Genomic DNA, 22,415 nt, shown 5'->3' on the forward strand with positions numbered 1-22,415 from the left:
TGACGTTAAATATCGAAATTGTGAAAAAAAAACCTGGAAAACACCAGATATTTTGGACTAAGGAGAAGGACCCCCCTGGAAGTGCAGGTTTACATGTATGATAAGCAAGAAGGTCTTCATTCAATACAATTTATTTTAACACAACCATTTACCCTTCCTTCCTACGAAGAATCGGGTCTGGAGAGAAGGGGGGGGGGGTTTAGACCTATAGGCTATACGCCCGATTGTTCAATGCATATACATAATATTTTATTATGACTGTCTTCCTTTACAAAAAGTAGCTCACCCTACTCCTTTTCCGACCCCGATTGTTCAATGCATATACATAATATTTTATTATGACTGTCTTCCTTTACAAAAAGTATTGTTCATCATACTCGGGACCCTGCTCCTCTACCCCCCCCCCCCCACTACACACACACACACACACCCTCTCACGCACACACACTTTTTATTGTCCCCCGCTTTGGTTTAGCAGCTGATCCTTCGCCAAGCGCATATTTCACAAGTGTATTTCACTTTGAAGTTTAAAAGTCTTTAACTTTTAGTCATATCTGAGACCATATTTCAAATATATAGCGACCTTTTCATTGGATACCAACCTCGACCTTGACCATGGAGACGTACTTATAAAAAACTTTAACCTTGACCATAACTTTTGAACGGTAAGAACTAGGGTTTTCATATTTCACATATGTAATCCTTGTAAGAAGACCTTTCATTAGATACCATGAACTTTGACCCTTTGACCTTGACCTTTGAGTAAGACTTTTTTTCCTTTGACCTGCACAATAATCTAATGCGGAGGCTAAATCATTATATATATGGCCATAACTTTTGTTGAACTTATATATTTTTGTGAAAAGACCTACACAACCTTGACCTTTTGACCTTGGTATAAAAAAAACTTTAACTTTGGCCATAACTTTTGAATGAAACCCTTCAATTGTTCAACAAAAATATTTGGATTTAAATTTTAAATAAATAACATGTGATAGGATTTTCATATTAGGCAAAATATGTCAGAAAAAATGACATATCACTTAAAAAGACATCGAAAGCGGGGGACCACAATTCCTTGAATTTGCTTGTTGCTTTTGAAACCTATCTTCAATTATTTAATCAAATATAATGTGAAATGTTATAATAATGCTTTATAAAGTCGAATACGCTGTAAGATTTACAAGCAAAATAATTTTACAAAGCCTTTGTGACATGACCCGGCGAGTTTTCCTTTGAAGTCAAGCATACTGTAAAAAAAATTGGTATGCAAATGAAAAAAGTATCTGCAAAATATCAACGATACAGTACGGTTTATTTTTAGCGATGACGGAAAACATATTCAGACACATCGTTCAATTTGCATGATAGCACTGTTAGTAATTACTCAAAATTTAGGTGGAATAAAATTTTTACATGAGTGTCGGATTCAAAAAATTTAGAAAAGAGGGAGTGGGGCAGATCAAAAAGGACTACCTTGACCCCCCCCTAAAAAAACCCATGAAAATCCACACACACACACACGTTACTTGTTGATAAATTAAAAAGATTATGTATATACTCTACTCACACACACACATTTTATTAAAAACAATTCTGTTTATTTCAATTTTGTATATGATTACAGGTTAGAGGATAAGCCGAAGCATTTTTGTTTCAAAAATATATATAAAAATGTTTTCAAATACTTAAATTAAAATAAAATGTGAAATATTATAACAAATCTAAATTAATTTTTTGGAAAACAAATTATATAATGCATCCCTCAAATAATTATTTTTAAAATAATAGTAAATAATTACCTGCAGGTCCACCTCACTCGGCATTTCAGTTGCGAATGCTTAAAATGGGATACTAAATCAACTTTCTGCTAAAATCATCTGATTGGTTGAGAGAAACAAATATGAATGTTTTACAAAGCATTTATTTACGATGCCAACTGTTAAACTTCCTTCATTATAATTTTTTTGCCAACTGTTAAACTTAATACATTAAAACTTTTTCCTATAGAAATTCTTTTTAAAAGTGCATGTCACGTTGCTTTAAAACTAAGCGCATTAAAAAAAAATCTCGAATCGGATGAAGAAGCACCCACGGAAATCATGTGAAAAGAAAAAACAATACCAACTAATTATTCATCGGAAGTTTTTTTAAAAAAATGTCAATTCGTCGTGTTTTTCGAGGTCAAAGTTTATATTAAGATTCATGCAAATAACGTCAAAGCTATAGACAGGTTTGCCTTTGTTCGATCGTGACTGCACTTTTCTTCCCTTAAAAAAAGTTATCGCAGTCATTCTTTTTTCCGTCTTGTAGTACTGCGAATCTACTTGAAATCGCTTAGGTAGCAGACGATAATAAAACGACCGAGGATTAGAATAAGGAGAAAGAGAAGGGGGAGAGATAGAAAGGATAAGTGGATTTTTATCTACCTTCGACAGGTAAGTTACAGGTAGATGGCAACACAGGTGTTTCGGATGCCCTGTTATCTGCTTGGGGTATATTCTGTGTTGACATCCCTCAGAAGCCATTTTGGTTCCGCTTGAGATGGGGGGATAGATTTTCACCTTTTTGTGTGTGTGTATCCGTTTGTTTAAAAAGTAGATGAAGAATGGATCATTTATTCACCCCCGCCACATTAAATTGGCCAGGTAACATTTTTTGATAATCTGAAAGACGTTTTTTCCATAAAAGTAAAAATGGCCATGTGCACTTGTAGTAGCTTATACATTGTAGTACATTGTACATGTACATATAGGTAGTAAAGTTGAAGGGCATATGAACCTTGTCCTAATTATATGTATACGTATATATTTTAGAATTATGTAAATTCCGTTTACCTGAAAGCTATTTTTTTAAACCAAAGCATTTTAAGGCAATATACATATTTTGAAAAGTTATTTTAAGAAAATATTTAAAGAATTTTGAGGTAATACGCATATTCTTTGAAAGTTTTAGTTTTCTTTCTAATGTAAAATCTTTTAGATCTGAATATTTTACAGTTTGAAAATTGAGGAAGTTTTTTTTTCAGAATTAGATACTCTAGATCCGTCTGATTTCTCGTCTGATTTTTTTGATTACGCAAGCGTGACATGAAGGATCGCTCTCTATGCACAATTCAGCTTTATCATAATCATTTTCAATTTTTTACAACATTGTGAATTATAAATAAAGGTGAATGTCTTAATAGCTTATTCTAACAATTAACATAACGAGAATTTATAATATGATAATGAATTACATTACTATTGCACGAAACGTGTCTGTTTTTTAAGTCTGTGTACACTGTGCCCTCTCAGGGATAGGATTTATTTAACTGGATGATATTTCAAGATGATTACTTACAATCAAACAATGATACAATTTACAATGATTAGCACTCAGTATCACTTGAAAATAGTATTATTTAATTTCAGCTGGGATGAAATAGAGTCTTAATACACAGAAAAGGAGGAAATACGCCTTTTAAATGTGAACCCCTGGATCTTTTTAAATATAATCATTTTTATATTTAAAAAATCTACGACAAATATTGTACTCTGTCTATCTAGCTGTCTGTGAAGTGTAGCTGTCTGTCTGTCTGTCTATCTTCTCTCTCTCTCTCTCTCTCTCTCTCTCTCTCTCTCTCTCTCTTTGAGGAACCAAATTAAACTAGAACTTTCGATAACTTTTACGTGCATCTTTGAGCAATTGTAGAATTTCAGTGTATTTGTTTCTTTAAAACACCTGATATATAGAAATATTTGTATATGGTGATACATAATGAAAATATTCTTGATACGTCTTTTTCCTTAAGAAACTTACATGTGTACCTGTGCCAGAGTCGTGTATATTTTTGCACAGACTCAAGTGAACTGTTTGCAGGAAAATCAATTTAACTTCGAGACATAAATCCTGAAGTCTATATCATTTCAAGTTTCTTGTTTTCCTTACATACCAATCACAAGTACCTAGATTAACATAGATATTTCTCCTTCAATCGGAAACAAGTCTATGTAATGCTTCACTGAAAAAAAACTATGATTCAGAAATGTATCCAAGAAAAACAAGATGGGTTTGTGAAACCTTTCTTTGGGTAAATGTACAACCAAATTTGACCTCTTGACCTTGACATTGGAGTTTGACCCACTTTTACAAAAATTATCACACTTAAACCTTGATCATAACTTTTGAACAGTTGGTGTAAGGGTTTTCATACTTCACACATGTATTTTAAAAATATATGTCATTGTGACAAGACCTTTCAGTATAGGTACCCCAGTATAAATATTTTAGACCTTTGATCTTGAGCTTAGAGTTTGATATACTTTTTTAATGACTTAATCTTGGCCATAACTATTAAACATTTAGAGGTAGGGCATTTCATATTATACATGTGAATGCCTTGTGACAAACCTTATTTTTGAACCAACAAGTTTGACTTTGACTTTTTGAGTTTGACATGCATTTGAGAAAACTCAACTCTCGCCATAAGTTTCCATACAGGGGCATCAGTGCTTCACAAACTCATCTTGTCTATATATGCAAAAGTTCGTGGAATTTTTTTAAAATTTTATCTTGATTTGATGAAAACAAGCAACAGGCATATTCATAATATAGAGTCATAATGTTACAATATTGGAAAATTTCATCAGTTTCCAATTACCTTACGGTCACACGAGTTTTTTTTTGAAAATGGATAGTTGTGAAACCCGGGGGAGACTTCGACGTTACGTCAAGTTAGATATGTCACGTCACGTTATAGAGCATCTCATCCCAATGTCCAATTCTAGCAAGTAATCCTACAAAATGCCGGTCTTTTCTATTTCTTTTCTCTAGAAAAGCCTGGATATCCTCTTGCACCAACTTTTCATTTTTTTAATATTTCAAAATACTACCCATCTTACCTTATGATGTTCCAATTTCAGAAGCGATGTCAAGAACAGTACAACGGCCAACAACGTCCATAAACGCTTGAAATTTGTCTAAGGGGATACACACTTAAAACAGAGCTTCCAAAAAGCGACCACACCTTTAATTAACATCCATGGAAGTTCTGTTTTTCTTAAATTTCTTATGCCACTGGGAAACCAGTAATTAAATGCATTTCCCCAAGCCTTTGTCAATAACATACTCGTTCAAGATAGAGTCATCCCGGGATTTTCACAAAACTTATGACTTGACCGAAATTTGACGTCGCCTTACATCTTGAAGATGAACAATAAATCATCAACTTATAAACAAAATATCCATTTCAGAGAGAGTAAAATCAGTAAAACTCTCACACAGAGGTTTATAAAAGATCAGGCAATTGTAATAATGACATAATTTTTGTTTTATTTTCCACATTGGGCAGTTTAATTCTCATTCCACGTATTTAGAATGAAAATGATAATGAAAGCGTTAGTGTCTCCCCCGCATTTCCAAACAACCGTTTCTATGGCAACTGCCATAGAGTTACTATCAAAGATATTCAAAATGTTTTTCAATTTAAAATATTCCTCAAGTGTCTATATTTTTATTTGTAATTTTCAATCAATTCCACTTTAATATAAATAAAATATGAAGAAATTCCACGAACTTTTGGATCAACCCTCGTATATGTAATTTATTTTTTTCTTTTTCTTTTTTTGTTATAAGTAATTGAATTTCCATATCAGATTAAAATTGTCGCACTTAGTTTGATACTGACAATATATTTTTTGTAAATTTTAGAAAAGGAAGTTTTTTTTTTCTTATATAAATATAAAATATTAATCGTGGGCGAAATATCCACTTTCAAGATACTATTTAATTACACTGTTTACACTACATGTCGTGTATACTGCATCCGTATGTATCTGGTACAGAACTGTACAATTATTTATATACATGTATCCACGCAAAGTAAATCTACGTGCGCCAGTGTTTTTTTTTTAATTGAATCAGGAAAGATATGGGATTTTGATTTTGATCTATTTCAGCCATTGTAAAAAAAGAAAAAAAGATTTGTTCAATTGTAAAACATAGAAAGGACATTTATCTAAGATTAGAATATCGTCTTTGAAAGCTTCGATTACATTTGATGCGATTAAAGCAATTTTCTTTTCGAAGAATTTCAAAAACCAATAGGTTCTAAATAATGGTCTAACACGACACGGACAAGTGCAATGTACTCGGCATATCCCATCCAGCAACTCGTTACTAGCCAGGCAGCCATTACTGCGTGTAGGGGGTCAACAGAAGGGGAGATAAATAGGGGTATTATTCAGAGAGATTCTTTACTGCTCAATTTACAATACCACGTGTCGAAAACATTCATGAGATGTTGCATGATACGGCAGAATTTTTTGATAAAAAAGTATGTCCCTTCATAGCAACACAAAATTCGTGTTCCAAAACTGTCAGTGCTTGGGATCTTAGCGACGAAAGGATAATTCTTTGTTTGGTTGTATTTTCTTTTTATTTAGAAATCTAAATTCTTTTTCTGTAAATCAGGGGATTGTCTGAATATCATGCACAAAGAATTTAGTCTTATTGTATGCTAATCATATCTGTTTTTGCTGTAAAAGTACATCATTATGCAAAAAGATGTGAAGAACTGGTAATATTAATGTGTTTGTGTGTAAATAGTAAATAAATATGCATGTATATTTGATATGATCAAATATTATATTTTATGGACAAAGAAAACACGCCGAAATAAAGATATATCAAGTATCAATCAATTCTAAAAGCCACCACCCAGAACCTAGCCCTTCAAAACATAAGTAAAAGTGTATAATATTTATGCTATTTTTATCTGTGCATATAGGGCTTAACTACGTTACTGGCTCGTATATGTATACATACATACTCGTAAGTAAATGTAGTACGTCGTGAAAAATGTGATGCAGTAGGGGAGATAACCCCATACCTATCTTGGGCAGCTCAAAAAACCTTAATTGTCTTTATTTTATTTATTTGTACTAAAGCGAATGGATAAGGTATTACCATCCTCACGTGTATAATTTTTTAGGTTCAAAGTTGAACAAAAATTAATACATATATTAGAATTGACTTATTATGATAACAAAAAAAATATATGTTTCCTTTTTTTCAAGAAGTAAAATAATACTAAACTAAAGTGAATTTCAGCGTTACATTATAAATTAATCAATTTTAATGAATATAACTATAAAAATTAGGTAAAATCTGGTTAAAATACATAATTCTGATGCTAAAAGTTCCAAAGTAATTGCGACTTTTAAAAGTACTAGAATTGTATCAGGGAAAGCGTGTTACATGTAATTAAAATTCATAATAAAGAAAATCCCTTATTACAAAAAGAGCTATTGCCCTTGACAACATTGTTACGATTGAATAATTAATAATTTATAGAGAAAAAATAATTTTTAAATATATTTTTTTTTCAAATTTACTTAACAATTGTTTTCATTACACCTATTGAATAGCAAGATTTATAATGAGCATGAATTTACAGATAAACCTTTTTCAAAAAAAAAAAAAAAAAAAAAAAAAAACAAAAAAAAAAAAAAAACAAACAAACAAACAAACAAAAAAACAAACAAACAAACAAATCATAGGTTTTTTTTTTGTCATGCACAGGAAGGTTGAAATACCTAAGGTTTTTCTGGATAATGTTTAACTAATTTTGGAATTTCAGTGTACAATAATAAACATGTAGCTGTAAAAGATATGTTTTATTTATACACTTTTAAGACCTTGGATGTAACAAAATGTTTTAAAAATACGTGGCAGTTTGAATAAACTTCCTTGTGACAAGTTTATTGTTACAGTGTATTATTTTTTTTTTTTACAAAGTGTGATGTTTTTATTGAAGCAGATCAATGTACAATATGCATTAGGGAAATCACAGGATTTTTCTTAAAATTTAGAATAAAATGCAATTTTCATCAAGTACTGCTGAAATTTTAAATTTTGTGAAATTATAGATTTTATGTATATGCATTTATGAGTGAGTGCCAGTTACATGTACAGTTTAACAACTAAATTTTAACATACAAAATTACGTCTAGTCAACGTGAAGCTTCAATTAATTTTCAATTATTTCATATGTTTAAGGAATCACTGTCTAGTTAGTAGAAATAGTATACCACTTTCTGAAAGATGTACACTTTGTAGCAAAGAGCTGATGAATTTCATTAACAATGCAAAGTGGGAAAAAATACCTATAGGTAGGTAATTATTATTTTGCATAACGAATATTATTAAATTTACAGAACTTATGCCGTTATGCTTCACCCGTTATGCAAATTATTCCATGTTTCCCACTATTGTTGATGCCCTGGCATACTATACTATCTAGATAGTGATTCCCTATATTTCCATTTCATTATGAAATAAAATTGTAGATTTAGAAAAAATGCAGGCATAGATTTAAATTACACGAGGATTCCTATCCCAATTTCAAATAGTCCTCGCCCACTGATGTCAAACACAACAGCAGCCGCACGAGATTTTCATGCATATTTGGCCTCCTTAGCGTCAGACTCAGAGACAGATGCGCACGAGATTTGCATGCATATAAGGACTCTTTAGCTCCTGACCTATTGACCTGCCTAATTTACATTCCGGTAGAATTATCAAGAAATAAACTCTGCTAACTTTCAAAGAGTTGTCACATTGAGAAAATTAGAAAGGGAAATATTTGTCTTTTATGTAACTACATTGTAACTGTTGCATTGAAAAATTGATAACATGCTAATAAAATATAAATGGTCTTAATAATAAAAATATTCCTTTATTCGGATTAAATGATGTTCAGAAATAGAATTTATACGAGTCATCCTATGTGAAGTTCATGTCTGAAAATTGATGAAATTGAAATAGGAAGTTAACAGCACAAGACTTAGTAAGGAAAAGCCATATGTTCCCTCTTTACAGTAACTGTTATACATGTATTCCAATATTGTTCGAAATGTACTATCATACAAATGTATGATAAATGTTGAAAATTTAAATATAATCTACTCTCAAAATACTATTCATTTGATTTTGATTTGATTTAAAGGGAGAAAGAGTTAGAAAAAGAGGGAAGGTCTACATGTACCCCTTATAAACTATAGTCTCCACTGTTACAAAATAATCATACATACTCGTATATCAACTTTTGTTAATGTAATCCTTCCTTTAAATTTCTGCTTTAAAGTTCAGCATCTAGTGTATGCCTTAAACTTTCAACTTTCTTTTCCCCCTACTTTAAAAGTTACGGCTGCACTAGAATTACATTGTATGTTGAAAATAGGTATTTTCATGGTATTCAATTTGAAAACACATGGAAAGTAGTCCCGATACCTTTGTTAAATTTTATAGAATTATTTCTGTTTTTTGAGGTCAATACAATGATTTAGCCATCTGAGGAGTACAATATTCAACGAGCCCGAAGGGCGGGGTGAATATTGTACTTCGAAGATGGCTAAATCATTGTATTGACCGAAAAATACAGCAATAACTATTTTATTATATGATTCACTGATAAAATGATACAGCTCATTACTTGTTTGCATTTTATTAAGTCCTAGCCAAATACAAGAGAGAAGCAGAATTAAAATGTGAATAAACCTTACCAGTCGTATCAATTTGAAATGCTTTTTTCAAATCAATTCTAGTTGCCATGAAAGAAATATATAATGTCAGTCTTTTTTTTATAGGATAGATTTTGAAAGGAAGGAGTATTATCAGGGCAAACTGATTGCCAAAAAGTAAAAAAAAGATTGTCCAGTAAAAGTGTTGGAGGGGGGTCCTTTTATCACCCTAACCCTAAAATATATATTCGCTTATGATTTGTTCACATAAAAAAATCATTGTCGTTTAAATTGCTTTCCAAAACAATTGTATCAATTTGGAATTTCCCAATCTATTTTTAGATCAATGTAGAGGAAATAAATCCTTGTATTGACCTGGAACGTCACGTGCAGGTCAATACAACGTAGTATTTTTCTAACATAGTTGGATCTCAGCCAATCAGAGAGATGGAAATCGTTCAATCATATAATAAGACATTATATCAAAGAACATACAGCCAGGTATTACCGTTTTCTGATTGTATGCAATCTAGATGCATTTTCTTGGTCCGATATGGAAAAAAAAACTGTCATATTCATGACTGGTTTTCTTAAATTTTCATCAGAAATTTCAGTTTAAGATATGAATTGTCATCTTGTTTACCTACAAATTATGCCCCGAACATCTTTTTGGCCATGCTTAAGTTATAAAATATCATCAATTAAAGGAACTTAAAATGCCTTAAGTTTGACATATTTATAAGCATCTTTCATTTACTAGATCTTGACCTTAAGAACTGAGCCAGTTTGGTTTGAGCTTAAGGTAGGATTCTTCTCATATTTCTAATATTTAAAAATTAATGAAATTTTCACAGAATCAAGAAGACAATATCAGTAAGTGATAGTATCAGTTAAATTAAATTTGACCGTTTTGTATTAGAGGCAAGGTCAGGTCAAGGTCATTATGTTTTTCTTTGACATTCAGAATAAAAAAATACTGTTGCCAATCATGTGATACCTACTTCTATTTCAAAAATTTAAAGATTGTTCTTTTTGCATAACAACATATTACTATAGCAGGTCTATGGCATGATATTACCAAATTTACATAAATAATTTAACTTAACTGGATATTGGCTAATCCGAATTTTCTCTGTTTTTCTTATTTTTTAGGATATATTAGTTATTTTCATATGCTTCCTATATTTAACTTTTTCTTATTTTCACATATAATAAAGTGGCCTTATAAATGTACAAAATGATACAAAAACAAAAAGTTTTGATCGTTTACTAAGAGAGAAAAAATACTTTTTATGGATTTTTGGCTTAAATCTGCACTTTGAAAGGAAGCGTTTAAAAGCTGCATGTAACAAAGCTCTAATTTGTTTGAAAAATCATATTTATTTAATATATTTTGAAAGTTTAGTCCCTCATAATTAATTTAACTTACATTTGAAAATTTTCCCCAAGTCTTCGATTGTGTAAAAATTATAACTAAATTCATTGTTCTATTATAATTTTGAGAGGCAGAAAAGAAGATATTTTCATACGCCACCATTCCGCCAAAAATATATGCATTCCTCCCTGTTAGTTTTCAAACGCAGTTTATCATTTCTATTCAAAGTTGTACAATTGTGATGAGGAAAGAAAAATATGGTCTTTTAAATTCCTTACACCTCAATATATAAGACATATAAGCAAATATAATTTGAATGTTTCATCTAGTCAGAAACCAGAGAAGAATCCTACCTTAAGTATATCAAAATAAAGAACTGCATGAGTCATTCCATGCACACCATGCAAGTTCATAGTTTTATTTTTTTTGGTATATGCATTCCTTTTTCAAAGATCAATAGGTTTGCAAGATGTTTTGTCTTTTATGCAATTTTTAAACAGAAAAAAGTACTCTCGCTCCCAAGTTTTGTTTTTGCTCGACATCACATCATGCAATTTAAATTCCAAAGTAAAAAGCCGTATGTTATTTGAAGACAAATATCAAACGGACAAACAGGAACCCTTCACCCAATCAAATCTGCGTTATAAAAAGCAGGCTGAATGAAGGTTGAAAGTTTGCGCAAAATTTTACAACTTGTTGAAAAACTTTCGATAGAGATGAAAAACCCATCAGCAATGTTTTGCCTACGCTATGACGTCATTTCCGGCAGAGGGCACTATTGTGTCGCGTCAAGTAAAATAGATCTATGAAGAATAACGTTTTTAACGGATATATATCCGCCTTTGAATTTTTCGGTAAATAAGTATGTACATGTGTGTGAATAAGGTGAAAAGACAGTGTCCCGTATCCTAGGTGATTAAGTTTACGGCTAAAAATGATTTCAAAGCTTTAGAATGTATTTAAATTATTGAGTTGACAATTACACGACAACACTTGAATCGTAATGGGGAACGTCGTAGAATAAACAGATAAATTCATTGCTAAGTGGGTACATTCTTCTCTCTACTAGACATTGTAATATTCGGTGGATTATGAACAAATAAAAGAGGTGCTTTTTATCATTTTGATATGGAGAATTTGACAGGGAAAGCACGCAGAGAGAGCATTGTTGACGAAAGACGGTTTAATGGCCTGAGGATAGGGGTCATTTATTATCCATTTATTTTAATCTCCAAGGTCACAATAAAGCCTATTAAAGGTCAAGTTTTTTAGGGATAGGTTTGGACTCGGACTTGTCAGTACCGTTTTTATTAACAGACTGTATCATGTTCTCTCTGTGAAAAAAATAATTTATCTTTATTTATTCATCAACTATAATTGCACTTTTTTTTTTGAATATGTATAATATTTAAGAATAATATTGTTGTCTATTGAATTTCAAAGATGAGATATATATTTTCATAACTTTTCAAGTATCCTCAATTGGGTTTCATTTCTATGAAAAATGATTAATTATATATTATTTTACGTCCGATTCCATAGACACGTCAATCAAACCCAACTGACGGTACTTGAAACTATGAAGCATTTCTCACTTTTGATTTCTACACGTATACTACAGTCTCTTTGGCAGATGCATTTCTTCGTAAACAAGTGCAACTGTGAAAATATTGCACATCATTAAAACATTTGTTTTCTATCTCCCCGTCTTAACACGGGAACACAGTTACGATGTGTACAGGGATAATTGTGCATATCTTTGTCGCTGGTCAGTCGCGATCGAGGCGAAGAATGCAACGTCAAAAGTTTTCTTCGTCGCCTGATCTGCCCGGCTTACTGATAATATTAATAATTTGAAATGTAAACAGATAAGGGTAGGCGAAATGTTTTTTTGGGTGAACACGCCCTTATTTGAGGTCTCACTAACGGAATTTCTTTTTTTATCACAGGAGGGTCCGAAAAACAGTAGAAAAAGAGATGTCCAACCCGGACTTGTACATTACAGGTATGTATATATACATTTTTTTAATTAACTAATGATTATTCATTTTTTTAATTAATATTAATATTTATGAGAAAGTAAAAGGAAATGCGATAACAATAGATTAAAAAATATATCCCATGTTCCATGTTAAACATTTTACTAAGTTTTTTAAATGTTTGTTTGGATATGATATTAATATAAAATTTTAATAGAAAAAAGTCTTTACACATATAATTAATATATATATATATATATATATATATATATATATATATATATATATATATATATATATATATATATATATATATATATATATATATATATATATATATATAATATTAATTTATGTAATTTAAAGAAGGGGGGAATATGTTGATATTCCGAAACGGTGAATTAATATACTTGTTCTACAAATTATTTTTAAAAAATATGTTCAATTATTATGACAGAATCGTGTGTTCCGGTCTTTTGGAACTGCTCTGCGGGGACACAACTCATTGATCCCTGCTCCTGTTTCCAGTATTATGAGTGCAGAGGTCATGGAAATGGCGTCGTAGAGCGGAAGTGCGCGCCCGGTACTGCGTACAACCACGAGAGCAAGAACTGTATGAAAGAACTGGATGTGTTGAGAACGCAGTGTCCGCGAAATGAACCCTGGGACAGATGTGGACTGAACGGTATTTGATCGAATTTGTACCTACATCTTTAATTAACTAAAAATTAAACGTTCAAAATTTAAAAACGTGTGATCTATGTAAATAGTTTGTATTCGTTTTTTTTTTAACTTGCTTCAATTTCTACTGTATACCAGTATTTATTTCATATAGGACAATTCCCAGTTTAGCTTGGACTTTCAGTAAGGCGTGGCAATCTCGACGTTACAAAATTAGCTTTCCTTCACTGTTGAAATATGCATGGGATAGAAATGCCAACTATAGTTTATCGAATAATCAATAACATTGTCTCGACCGGCAAAGAGATGGACCTAAAGTCGTCTCATCGTTGTCAACAACAATTTAAAATTTCTGATGTTATTAATTTCTTAACGAATGTGAATCTATTCGCCATCTGACAGACGCTTATTACGTAGCGCTGAGAATGCCACGCCTAACTGAAAGTCCAAGCTTACCTGGAAGTGGTTCTATTTGTATAGTTTATGACATCAAAAAAAATAGCATACATCACATGTAAATTTTATTTTGATTTAGAAATCAATATTGGGCAATGTATGCAATAAGGGAAAAATACAGTCAGCATAAAATTATTGTGCGATTTTTCTTATGGACAATTTTTGTAAACCATTAGGTACTCAGAAAGATATTCTTGCTCAAAGATGTTCAAATTACACATTAAGCATCATAACCACAACGACATCAAATCCCGTGACGAAGCCGGGGACAGCTGGGCCGGACGGAAACGAGGTCGGGATCATTTTGGGCGGACTATTCGGCGGATTGTTCGTTGTTGTTGTCGCCATCTTAATTGCCGTATTGTTTCATCGCCATCGAGCAAAAACGAAGTAAGATTTAACATTTTCTTTTATTGCATGAAGACGATGCTGTGCCATTTTTTGTGATTATAGAATATTTCAGGTAAATGTCGCTTGAAGTCTGACAAAATTGGCACATTGGGTAAATACTTTGTACTTACAGATCAAAACTGACAAAGAAGCGATCCGTTCAGAATCCGGAATATAATTTTCAGCCTGAGCCATCTTTTGAATCAACCCCGGAGGATGAAGAAACATATCACGTGATTGATGATAATATGGTATGTGATGTATTTGATGTTGATTGATTGATTGACTGATCGATTGAATATCGTTTGCAAATGTTGATCTATGCTCTGCACTGACGGCCGTTGAGCAGAGGGATCTTTTTCGTGGCAGCACCTACTGCGACACGTGACTTCGGTTTATACGGCCAAATCCGAAGAACCGGTCCCCACGTCCCACAGTTATATAAGAACCCGCGAAGTAAGGATTTACTCCTATCTTTAAAAATCTTCTTCTAATGAACAGTAAAGCCATGATTGGTGATACATGTATTTATATGGTAGCATCCTCAGGTAGTTTAAAATCAAAAACATGACCCAATGGGTTAGGGTGGGGCCACAATAGATGATCAAAGTTTTACTTAGTAATATATAGGAAAAAATCTTCTTTGAAGTCATTATTGGTCATTTATATGTATGAATCTGCAGGTGATGTAGATTCAAGTTTGTACAAATCGTGACCAATTGGGATAGGGTCGGTCTACAATGGACAATCAAGGGTATACCGGTATATATTAAATATATGGGAAAACTACTTTGAAAATCTTATTCTCAAGAAGATCAAAGCCATGGGTGGTCATATTGATATGGAAGCATCCTCAGGTTGTGCAGATTCAGATTTGTTCAAAATATGACCGCTGGGGGAGCGGTGGGGCAACAATAGACAATCAAATTTTAACATAGGAATATATAGGAAAAATCTTGAACAAGAAAGCCATGATGGTCATTTTATTTGGCAGCATCCCCAGATATTTTAGATTTAAATTGTTCAAATTGTACCCCCCCCCCCCTTACCCCTTCTGTCTTTAAGGAGTAGGTCGGGGTCACTCATGCATTTAAGCTTTTTAATACTAAACTTCTTTTTTTTCTTGCCACGGTACTAAGCTGATTATTGTGGCCCATGGGCCTCTTGTTTATGTCATGTTTAATTTTAAACTGGCTTTCTGTCTTCAGAATCATCCAACGTATAATAGTGACTCGGTTACCGTAAAGCCACCGTCCTTACCACATCGAGACTCTGCTGGAGACACCATTGGCGGATCACACAAAATGGGGAATGTGAACAATAATTTGCATAATAGTGACACGTTATCCTCACAGCGTGAACCAATCAACTTTCATTCTGGAACTGGTAGTATGAACAAAAATGGCAACGCTGTCAGTCTGTCTGACGAACCCGAAACTTCGAATTACATTACAATCTTTCCGAGTGAAAATTCGGATGAAAACGAGACTACACCGGAAGTGTTTGAGGAAGAAACACCATACGATAATTCACTTGTAACCAGATCTGTCACAAATGGGGAAAATACCAAGATTTAGTGATAACCTTGTGATCAGTACAATTATATTTCTTTACTTTTGACTGATATTATATGTGTATGATATTATCTTTCTTAGGCATGTTAGGAGCGAGCGAGAGAGCAAAAGAGAGAGAGACAGAGAGTACGATATGCTATCTTTGGTGCAAATACATGCGTCTTGCCATGTTACCATCATAATAAAAATATGTTTTATTTCTTCTACAATTACAAAGGTCAACATTCCCTTTTTAATTGATAATACATGTAGCTTTACTGTGACCCGACCTGCTTATCAGGATCTATAAACAATATAGCGACCAACGGGGAATAACTCTTGCTAAAATCTGGCCTATCGAAAACTATCTATTAAGGTTAAAGTTTTTTTTTCACAAGGATTGAAATCTCCAAGGTCAAGATCAAATGGTCATGGTTGTTGGCATCCAATGAAAGGTCTTTCAACAAAGAGTATATATGTGAAGTATTAATGTCCTGGTATTTACTGTTAAAAAGATATGGCACAAACAGAAAAAGTTTGGAATTTGTAAAAGTGGGTCAAACTCCAAGGTCAAGGTCAAATTTAGCGATACTCAAAGATAGTTACCCAAGGTATACTATAAGACAGGTGTCTTTGTCAATGATCGCGGCTAACACTGTAATATAGAATGGCCATGTGAAATATGCAAGTCATAGCTCCGCTAAATCAAAAGTTATGGGCAAGGTTAAAGTTTTTGCGGAGAAACAGACAAACAGAGAAACAGACAGACAGAGAGACAGACAGATGGACACGACAAAAACTATATACCCCTGAAACTTCGTTTACGGGGGCAAAAAAATATTAGTTATATATAGAAATTAAAGTAAAATTCTGATATCTTTATTTTTTTTTTCATTATAGTATATATATATAGTAATAAGACTACCAGATTTAAGTAATTTGTTCTGCAGCTGCTCTGAATCCTCCTTGATGTAGTAAATAATTTATTGTTTTAAGTAAAACAATTAAATATAGCAATTTAAAAATATTTCAGTAATAGCTAGTAATTAGTGGTAAACTGTAAGTAAAAACAAAGTAATATGTTATTACTTACATACACAAATTTAAGTAAATATAAATTACTAAGTAAAACTTTTTTTATAGTGTATATTGGACTTCTGCGAGAACACTGACTGCTACAGTTGGAGGTTTACTTTGATATTAAAACCTTTGTCATGAACGGAGGTACATAATTGATAATGGAAAAGAAAACCTTTCTAGTGGTCAAATATGTATGGCGTTTAGCGGTAGACTGTAAAAGTCAGCGATGTACGCTAAAAGGGCAATTGCCGTTTTATGTCAGCCTGTTCAAGACAGGAAGTCCACCACATAGTCGCCAAATTAAAGTTGCGTGTAAAAATATAGTACCAACTCTTAATCGCTTTTGAGATAATACAAATGATAAATTAAACAACAAAAAATAAAAGGAGGTGTTTTCTGTACAAATAAACATCAGTATTATGAGTATGAAAACTTCAGCCCTAAGTCAAACGACATAGTTCATATGCGTAAGGTTTTTTTGATGGTCAGTGTTAACGTAGCCTAGTTCACGATTTGTCCAATCAAATTTATTTCATGTCTAAAAAAAACTCTTTTGGATTAAAATGAGGAAAACTCTGTTGATAAGAAATATCAATTTGTCAAGCTACGCTTGAAGTCGAGCTGAATGCAAACAATTCAAAAAGTAAATTGATCCATGAGTTATCATACTCATTATAGATAACTCGTTAAAAAATGGAATGTTGAAATGTTTAAGGATCATAAATTCTCTGCTCACTCGTATAAAATGTTTTTCTTAACCCTTATGATTTTCTAAAGGAAAATGTTTATATGCTTATAGTAAAATACAGATAATTATAGAATGACTTGTAGGACAAAATTGGGAAAAAGACATTTCAACATAACAAATTTATAAAGGAATATTAGACATAGATTTCATGAAGAGTTATCCCTCTGATAAGAGTATCGATGTACCTTAAATAAAACCTGAACAAATAAAATTTTAAAACTTACCTACAGGACATTAACTCTGTTAATTAACAGTGCAGAGCAACTAAATTATTCTCTCTTTTCATATTCAAAATGCCACCTAGCCTGTATAAGAATGTCAAGAGTAGATAAACCATCCTGGCATACTCTAAAGCTACCAATGTTTCCCAAAATCATTGTTTAAAAATTTCTTGTTCTCACAATCTCTATAAACTGCAGTGACATCTTAAAGCCGCTCAACTATTATGTATTACTGTGTTCAGGTGGAAAGAAAGAAAATATAACAAGCACATTCAAGGAAATTTGCTCCTCCGTTTTGGGTGTCTTTGTGGGTGAAATGTCATTATTTATGACAAATTGTGTCAAATAAGGACCCCCTATCATATGACATCAAGAAACTATAATCTTGTCACAGGTACATGTAATGCACATGTCAAATATAAAAAAATCATGTGACTTCTCAATCAAAGGGTATAAGGAAAAATTAACAATTTTGAAAAGTAGGTCGTCACAAGATCAAAACTCATAGTGTACTTAGAAAAGTCTTGTCACAGCCAATACACAGATTTTTAAAATATAAAAGTCCTATCTCTTCTCATTCAAACTTCATGAACAATGTTAAAGTTTTTTAAAAAGTATGTCAAACTTTAAAGTCCAAGGTCACGAACTTTAAACTCATAGTATTTTAGGAAGGTCTTGTCACAGCTATTACACATTTTAACATGAAAGTCTCTCTCTTCTCGTACAAACCTTATGTCCAATTCAAAGTAAGGTTTAATTTTTTAAAAGTAGGTCAAACTTGAAGGGCAAGGTTGCGGCGTCAAAAATCATAATATTTAGAAAGATCTTCTCAGAAGTAATATACATGTGTGATATGGAAGTTCTATTTCCTCTCATTCAAAAGTTATGACGAAGGTTAAAGGTTTTGAAAAGTAGGTCAAAATTTAAGGTCAAGGTCAGAGAATTAAAGAGGGCCTTGTCACAGAATATACAAATTTCTAATATGAAAGCATAATCTCTTCTCATTCAAAAGTTATAGCCATATCAAAGCAATGACTATTTTTTCTTTAAGATACGTCATGGGGTGAAATATATTAAGTAATGTATCCGGAGAAAGCTTTGTTACAGGTAATATACATGTGTAATATGAATGAAAGCGGGGAACAAAAAAGCCAGCCTTCGGCTCAGGTGAGAAATAAATTGAGATATTGTTACCGTATATACTCACCTATAAGTCGGTATTTTTGGAGTTAAATATTGGTCTAAAACTCTATGTCCGACTTATAGGCGAGTCATAAAGAGATTGGTATTTTTCTGGAGGTTAAAAGGTAGTATCTTATTTGCATGTCCGACAATTATCAAAAAAAATGTCTGGATATATAAGATAATTTATGTATTCTTAGATTATATATATAAAATACAAATATTTACATATTTCAATAAATTAATTTATATTTAAAGTGAGCATTGTCTTTTTGAAAAATGATTTAAGATTAATTATCAGGGTCATTTGGAAAAACATTAATTTAAACCAGGTTAAAACCAATGGATTTACTTGAAATTATCACCAGATATTGGCAAATAATTGTACCGACTTATAAGCGGGTCAATAGCAAATCCCACCAAAATAAAGACAAGAAATACAACCGACTTATAGGCGAGTATATACGGTAGTATATTCCGTTCATCTGTTCCTTAAAACAACATAAACCATGTACCTTTTTTCAAATTTATTTTGCAAATGTACTACATGTATATAATGTTTATTTTTTAAAACTTCTTCCAAGATTTGGATTTTTCCTTTAGGTATGTATATTCTCTTTGCCTGGCCCAAAGGAACGTCCGCGAATGAAAGAAAATCATTGTCATCATCAATTGTTTTGCTGCAAAAATACAATACAGTGTACTAAGTCATAGGTTAGAAAGGTTGAAGTTATATTCAATATACATGTATATTTCCATTGTTATTCATTTCATGGCAATTAAGAAATATTTTGATTTTCATACTTTTTGGTTTATTAACAGGAAGTCAAAACATTATAAGCGTATTATATTATGCAGTTAACTTGAACAAACCTGTTTCGGAAGAATCTAACATAAACAAAGATTCCCGACGTCGAGATAATTCCAATAACTAGGAGTAGGGCACCAAAAACCACTATTGTCTTGACTAAATATGAAAAAACATTATTCTTTAAACCGCAATTATCAATAAGTTACTGGTAATGAAATTGCAATTATCAATAGGTTATGTGAAAAGTAATAGATTGTAACCTTCTTGACAAACCAATCCTGTATAAAGAACATCACATCGGCACGTGAATCCATTAATGTAATCTTCACATTTTCCGTGTATACAAGGATTGCTCACACATTCTTTAATCTCTGAATTAAGAAAAACAGCAATTAGCAAGGTAAGTCATGGTTACATATAGTTTACCACTTAATGTAAATTATAAGATAGGGTAATTAAATATTGACCCCCAAAATGTTATTCTCGAATATTTTTGCAAATAGTTAGAGTCATTCCTGATAATTTAATATTTAAATCATTAAATAAATATGGGTGTAAAATTTCGTCGCTTTTTATTAGTTCAATTTCCCACTCAATAATGCAACCGTAGTGACGGGAGTGATGGGAGGCGAGGGGAGGTAGGCTATATAATAACTTAAACCGAGACCAAGCAGCCATGAAGTTTGTTTACATGTCTAAAAATCGAATTACTGTTTGAAGTTAAGGGTATATTTAGTAATTTTAAAATTTTCAATGAATCTTGAGGACTGACAATGAGAGGATCGCATGGATACAGATGAGAGAAGGTGGGTGTCCCTACACCAAACCAAGTTATACAAACATAACTTATGTTCCATTTGTATTTTTAAAATCAGTCAGAGTGTTGAGAATAGAAATTATTTGTACTGTAAACGAAAATTTTGATACGAACATTCTGATAATGCAATACAATTTCATTGAGTTTTTTTGAAAATCAATTAAAAGCTAACCTTATCATAAACATGTATTACGTATACTATATACATGTACTAAATTTGAGAATATTGCTGATATAAACTGAATTAATTCTTAATAACTTTACTTGAACAATAAATTATTTGGAAAAGAATATCAAAAACCCTGCTTGAAGTATTTCAAACAAATTATTTGTCAAATACATTTTCAAGTAAAGATACAGATTGACAAGAAGTTCATATATTACCCGTTTCAAACACTAGATATCTGTAAGCAACAAAGATGGAACATTTTAGTTTTTTGATGAAATAAAACTCAAGGCCGTTTAAGATTATGAATTGTTATAATTATTCCTTTTTTGGTCAGATGTCTTACGTGTATTACCAAAAACAAAACAAAGCAAAAAAAAAAAAAAAAAAAAAAAAAAACAAACAAACAAACAAACAAACAAACAAACTTAGAAATATTTCTTTATCTTAAAGAAAAAACACATAAAAAAATTCAATTTCCGTGAAAATTCTGTCGCGATAAAAATGGTTGTATTCAATCAAATTACCAAGATATTATGAAGCAGGCATAAAAGGCATGTGGGAGAAGGCTACGTCATCATATTTTTTTATATGATTTTTGATAATAGAAACCTTGAAAGAAATTTTTTAAAAACTGGTCTCTATAAATGGGAAAAATATACCTTTATCACACAGATAACCACTGTAGCCAGGATCACACGAACAAGTAAAATTGTTGATGGCGTCTGTGCATGTTCCATAAATGCATGGTGAGCTTGCGCATTCATCTATTTCTTAATTTAAAAAAAAAAAACTTACATCATCTGAAGTTTGCTTGCTGTAAAGTTCAATATGTTTGAAATATTTATCAACTGTTGTATTGTTTTATTATCCTGATTAAAATCTTGCACTCCCATTATGGAAAGAAAGGGAGACCATCTTTTAAGTAATAAAACAAAGGAAAGTAGTTTTGCTATACGTGCAAATCGAGTCATCGAGATTTCAATGACATAATAACACAATACGTTCTGTGAAGAAAAGTTTCGTTTTAGTTTTCCTTTTAACTCACCTTCGTTGAGCAGTGTTTGAGCGCTTGCTCTGTAGTTGCGAAGTAAACGGATGATCCTTACGTCGCGGGTTCGAATCCCACTGTGGGGCGTGATGATCGGTCCTTCGGATGAGACCGTATAAAACGAAGTACCGTGTTGCAGTCGGTTCTGGCACGAAAAAGATCCCTCCCTGCTCTATGGCCCTTAGTGCCCAGTATAGGACAAATTTTGCAGCTCTCCACCGAAAGTGGTGGCGTCTCCATATGGGTGAAGAATTCTCGAGAGGGACGTTAAACAATATACAATCAATCAATCTTATTTAGAACTCGTATGTCCCATGTTTATTTTTTATAGGGAATTATATATTTGTCTTAAAAGTCCATTTTACCTTTTTCACACAATGGACTAGTGTAATCTGAATCGTA

The 22,415-nt window shown here is 32.0% G+C and overlaps 1 protein-coding gene across 2 annotated transcripts; it reads left to right on the forward strand.

Annotated features, from left to right (window-relative positions):
- Positions 1–2,260: 2,260 nt before the first annotated feature.
- Positions 2,261–16,243, forward strand: LOC134262539 (uncharacterized). Of its 2 annotated transcripts, none has more exons than XM_062744936.1 (6): positions 2,261–2,438; positions 12,828–12,883; positions 13,315–13,542; positions 14,171–14,384; positions 14,518–14,635; positions 15,593–16,242. In XM_062744936.1, exons 2-6 carry the CDS (start codon positions 12,856–12,858, stop codon positions 15,959–15,961), a joined length of 957 nt encoding a protein of 318 aa, XP_062600920.1. In that variant the 5' UTR covers positions 2,261–2,438; positions 12,828–12,855; the 3' UTR covers positions 15,962–16,242. The 2 variants fall into 2 exon arrangements, with proteins under 2 accessions (XP_062600920.1, XP_062600919.1); XM_062744935.1 differs by lacking the exon at positions 2,261–2,438 and adding an exon at positions 2,503–2,648 and having other exon boundaries at positions 15,593–16,243.
- Positions 16,244–22,415: the final 6,172 nt, after the last annotated feature.

Source organism: Saccostrea cucullata, unplaced genomic scaffold, assembly GCF_032062105.1.
Source record: "Saccostrea cucullata isolate Sc308-1 unplaced genomic scaffold, CSIRO_AGI_Scuc_v1 ctg1427, whole genome shotgun sequence".
NCBI lineage: Eukaryota > Metazoa > Mollusca > Bivalvia > Ostreida > Ostreidae > Saccostrea > Saccostrea cuccullata.

Bases quoted from the DNA above. Each gene is read 5' to 3' on its own strand.
- LOC134262539 (XM_062744935.1), top strand. From the start codon at position 2,602: ATGAAGAATGGATCATTTATTCACCCCCGCCACATTAAATTGGCCAG. The intron at 14,385-14,517 runs GTAAGATTTAAC...TTGTACTTACAG, and splicing joins CGCCATCGAGCAAAAACGAA to ATCAAAACTGACAAAGAAGC. The intron at 14,636-15,592 runs GTATGTGATGTA...TTCTGTCTTCAG, and splicing joins ACGTGATTGATGATAATATG to AATCATCCAACGTATAATAG.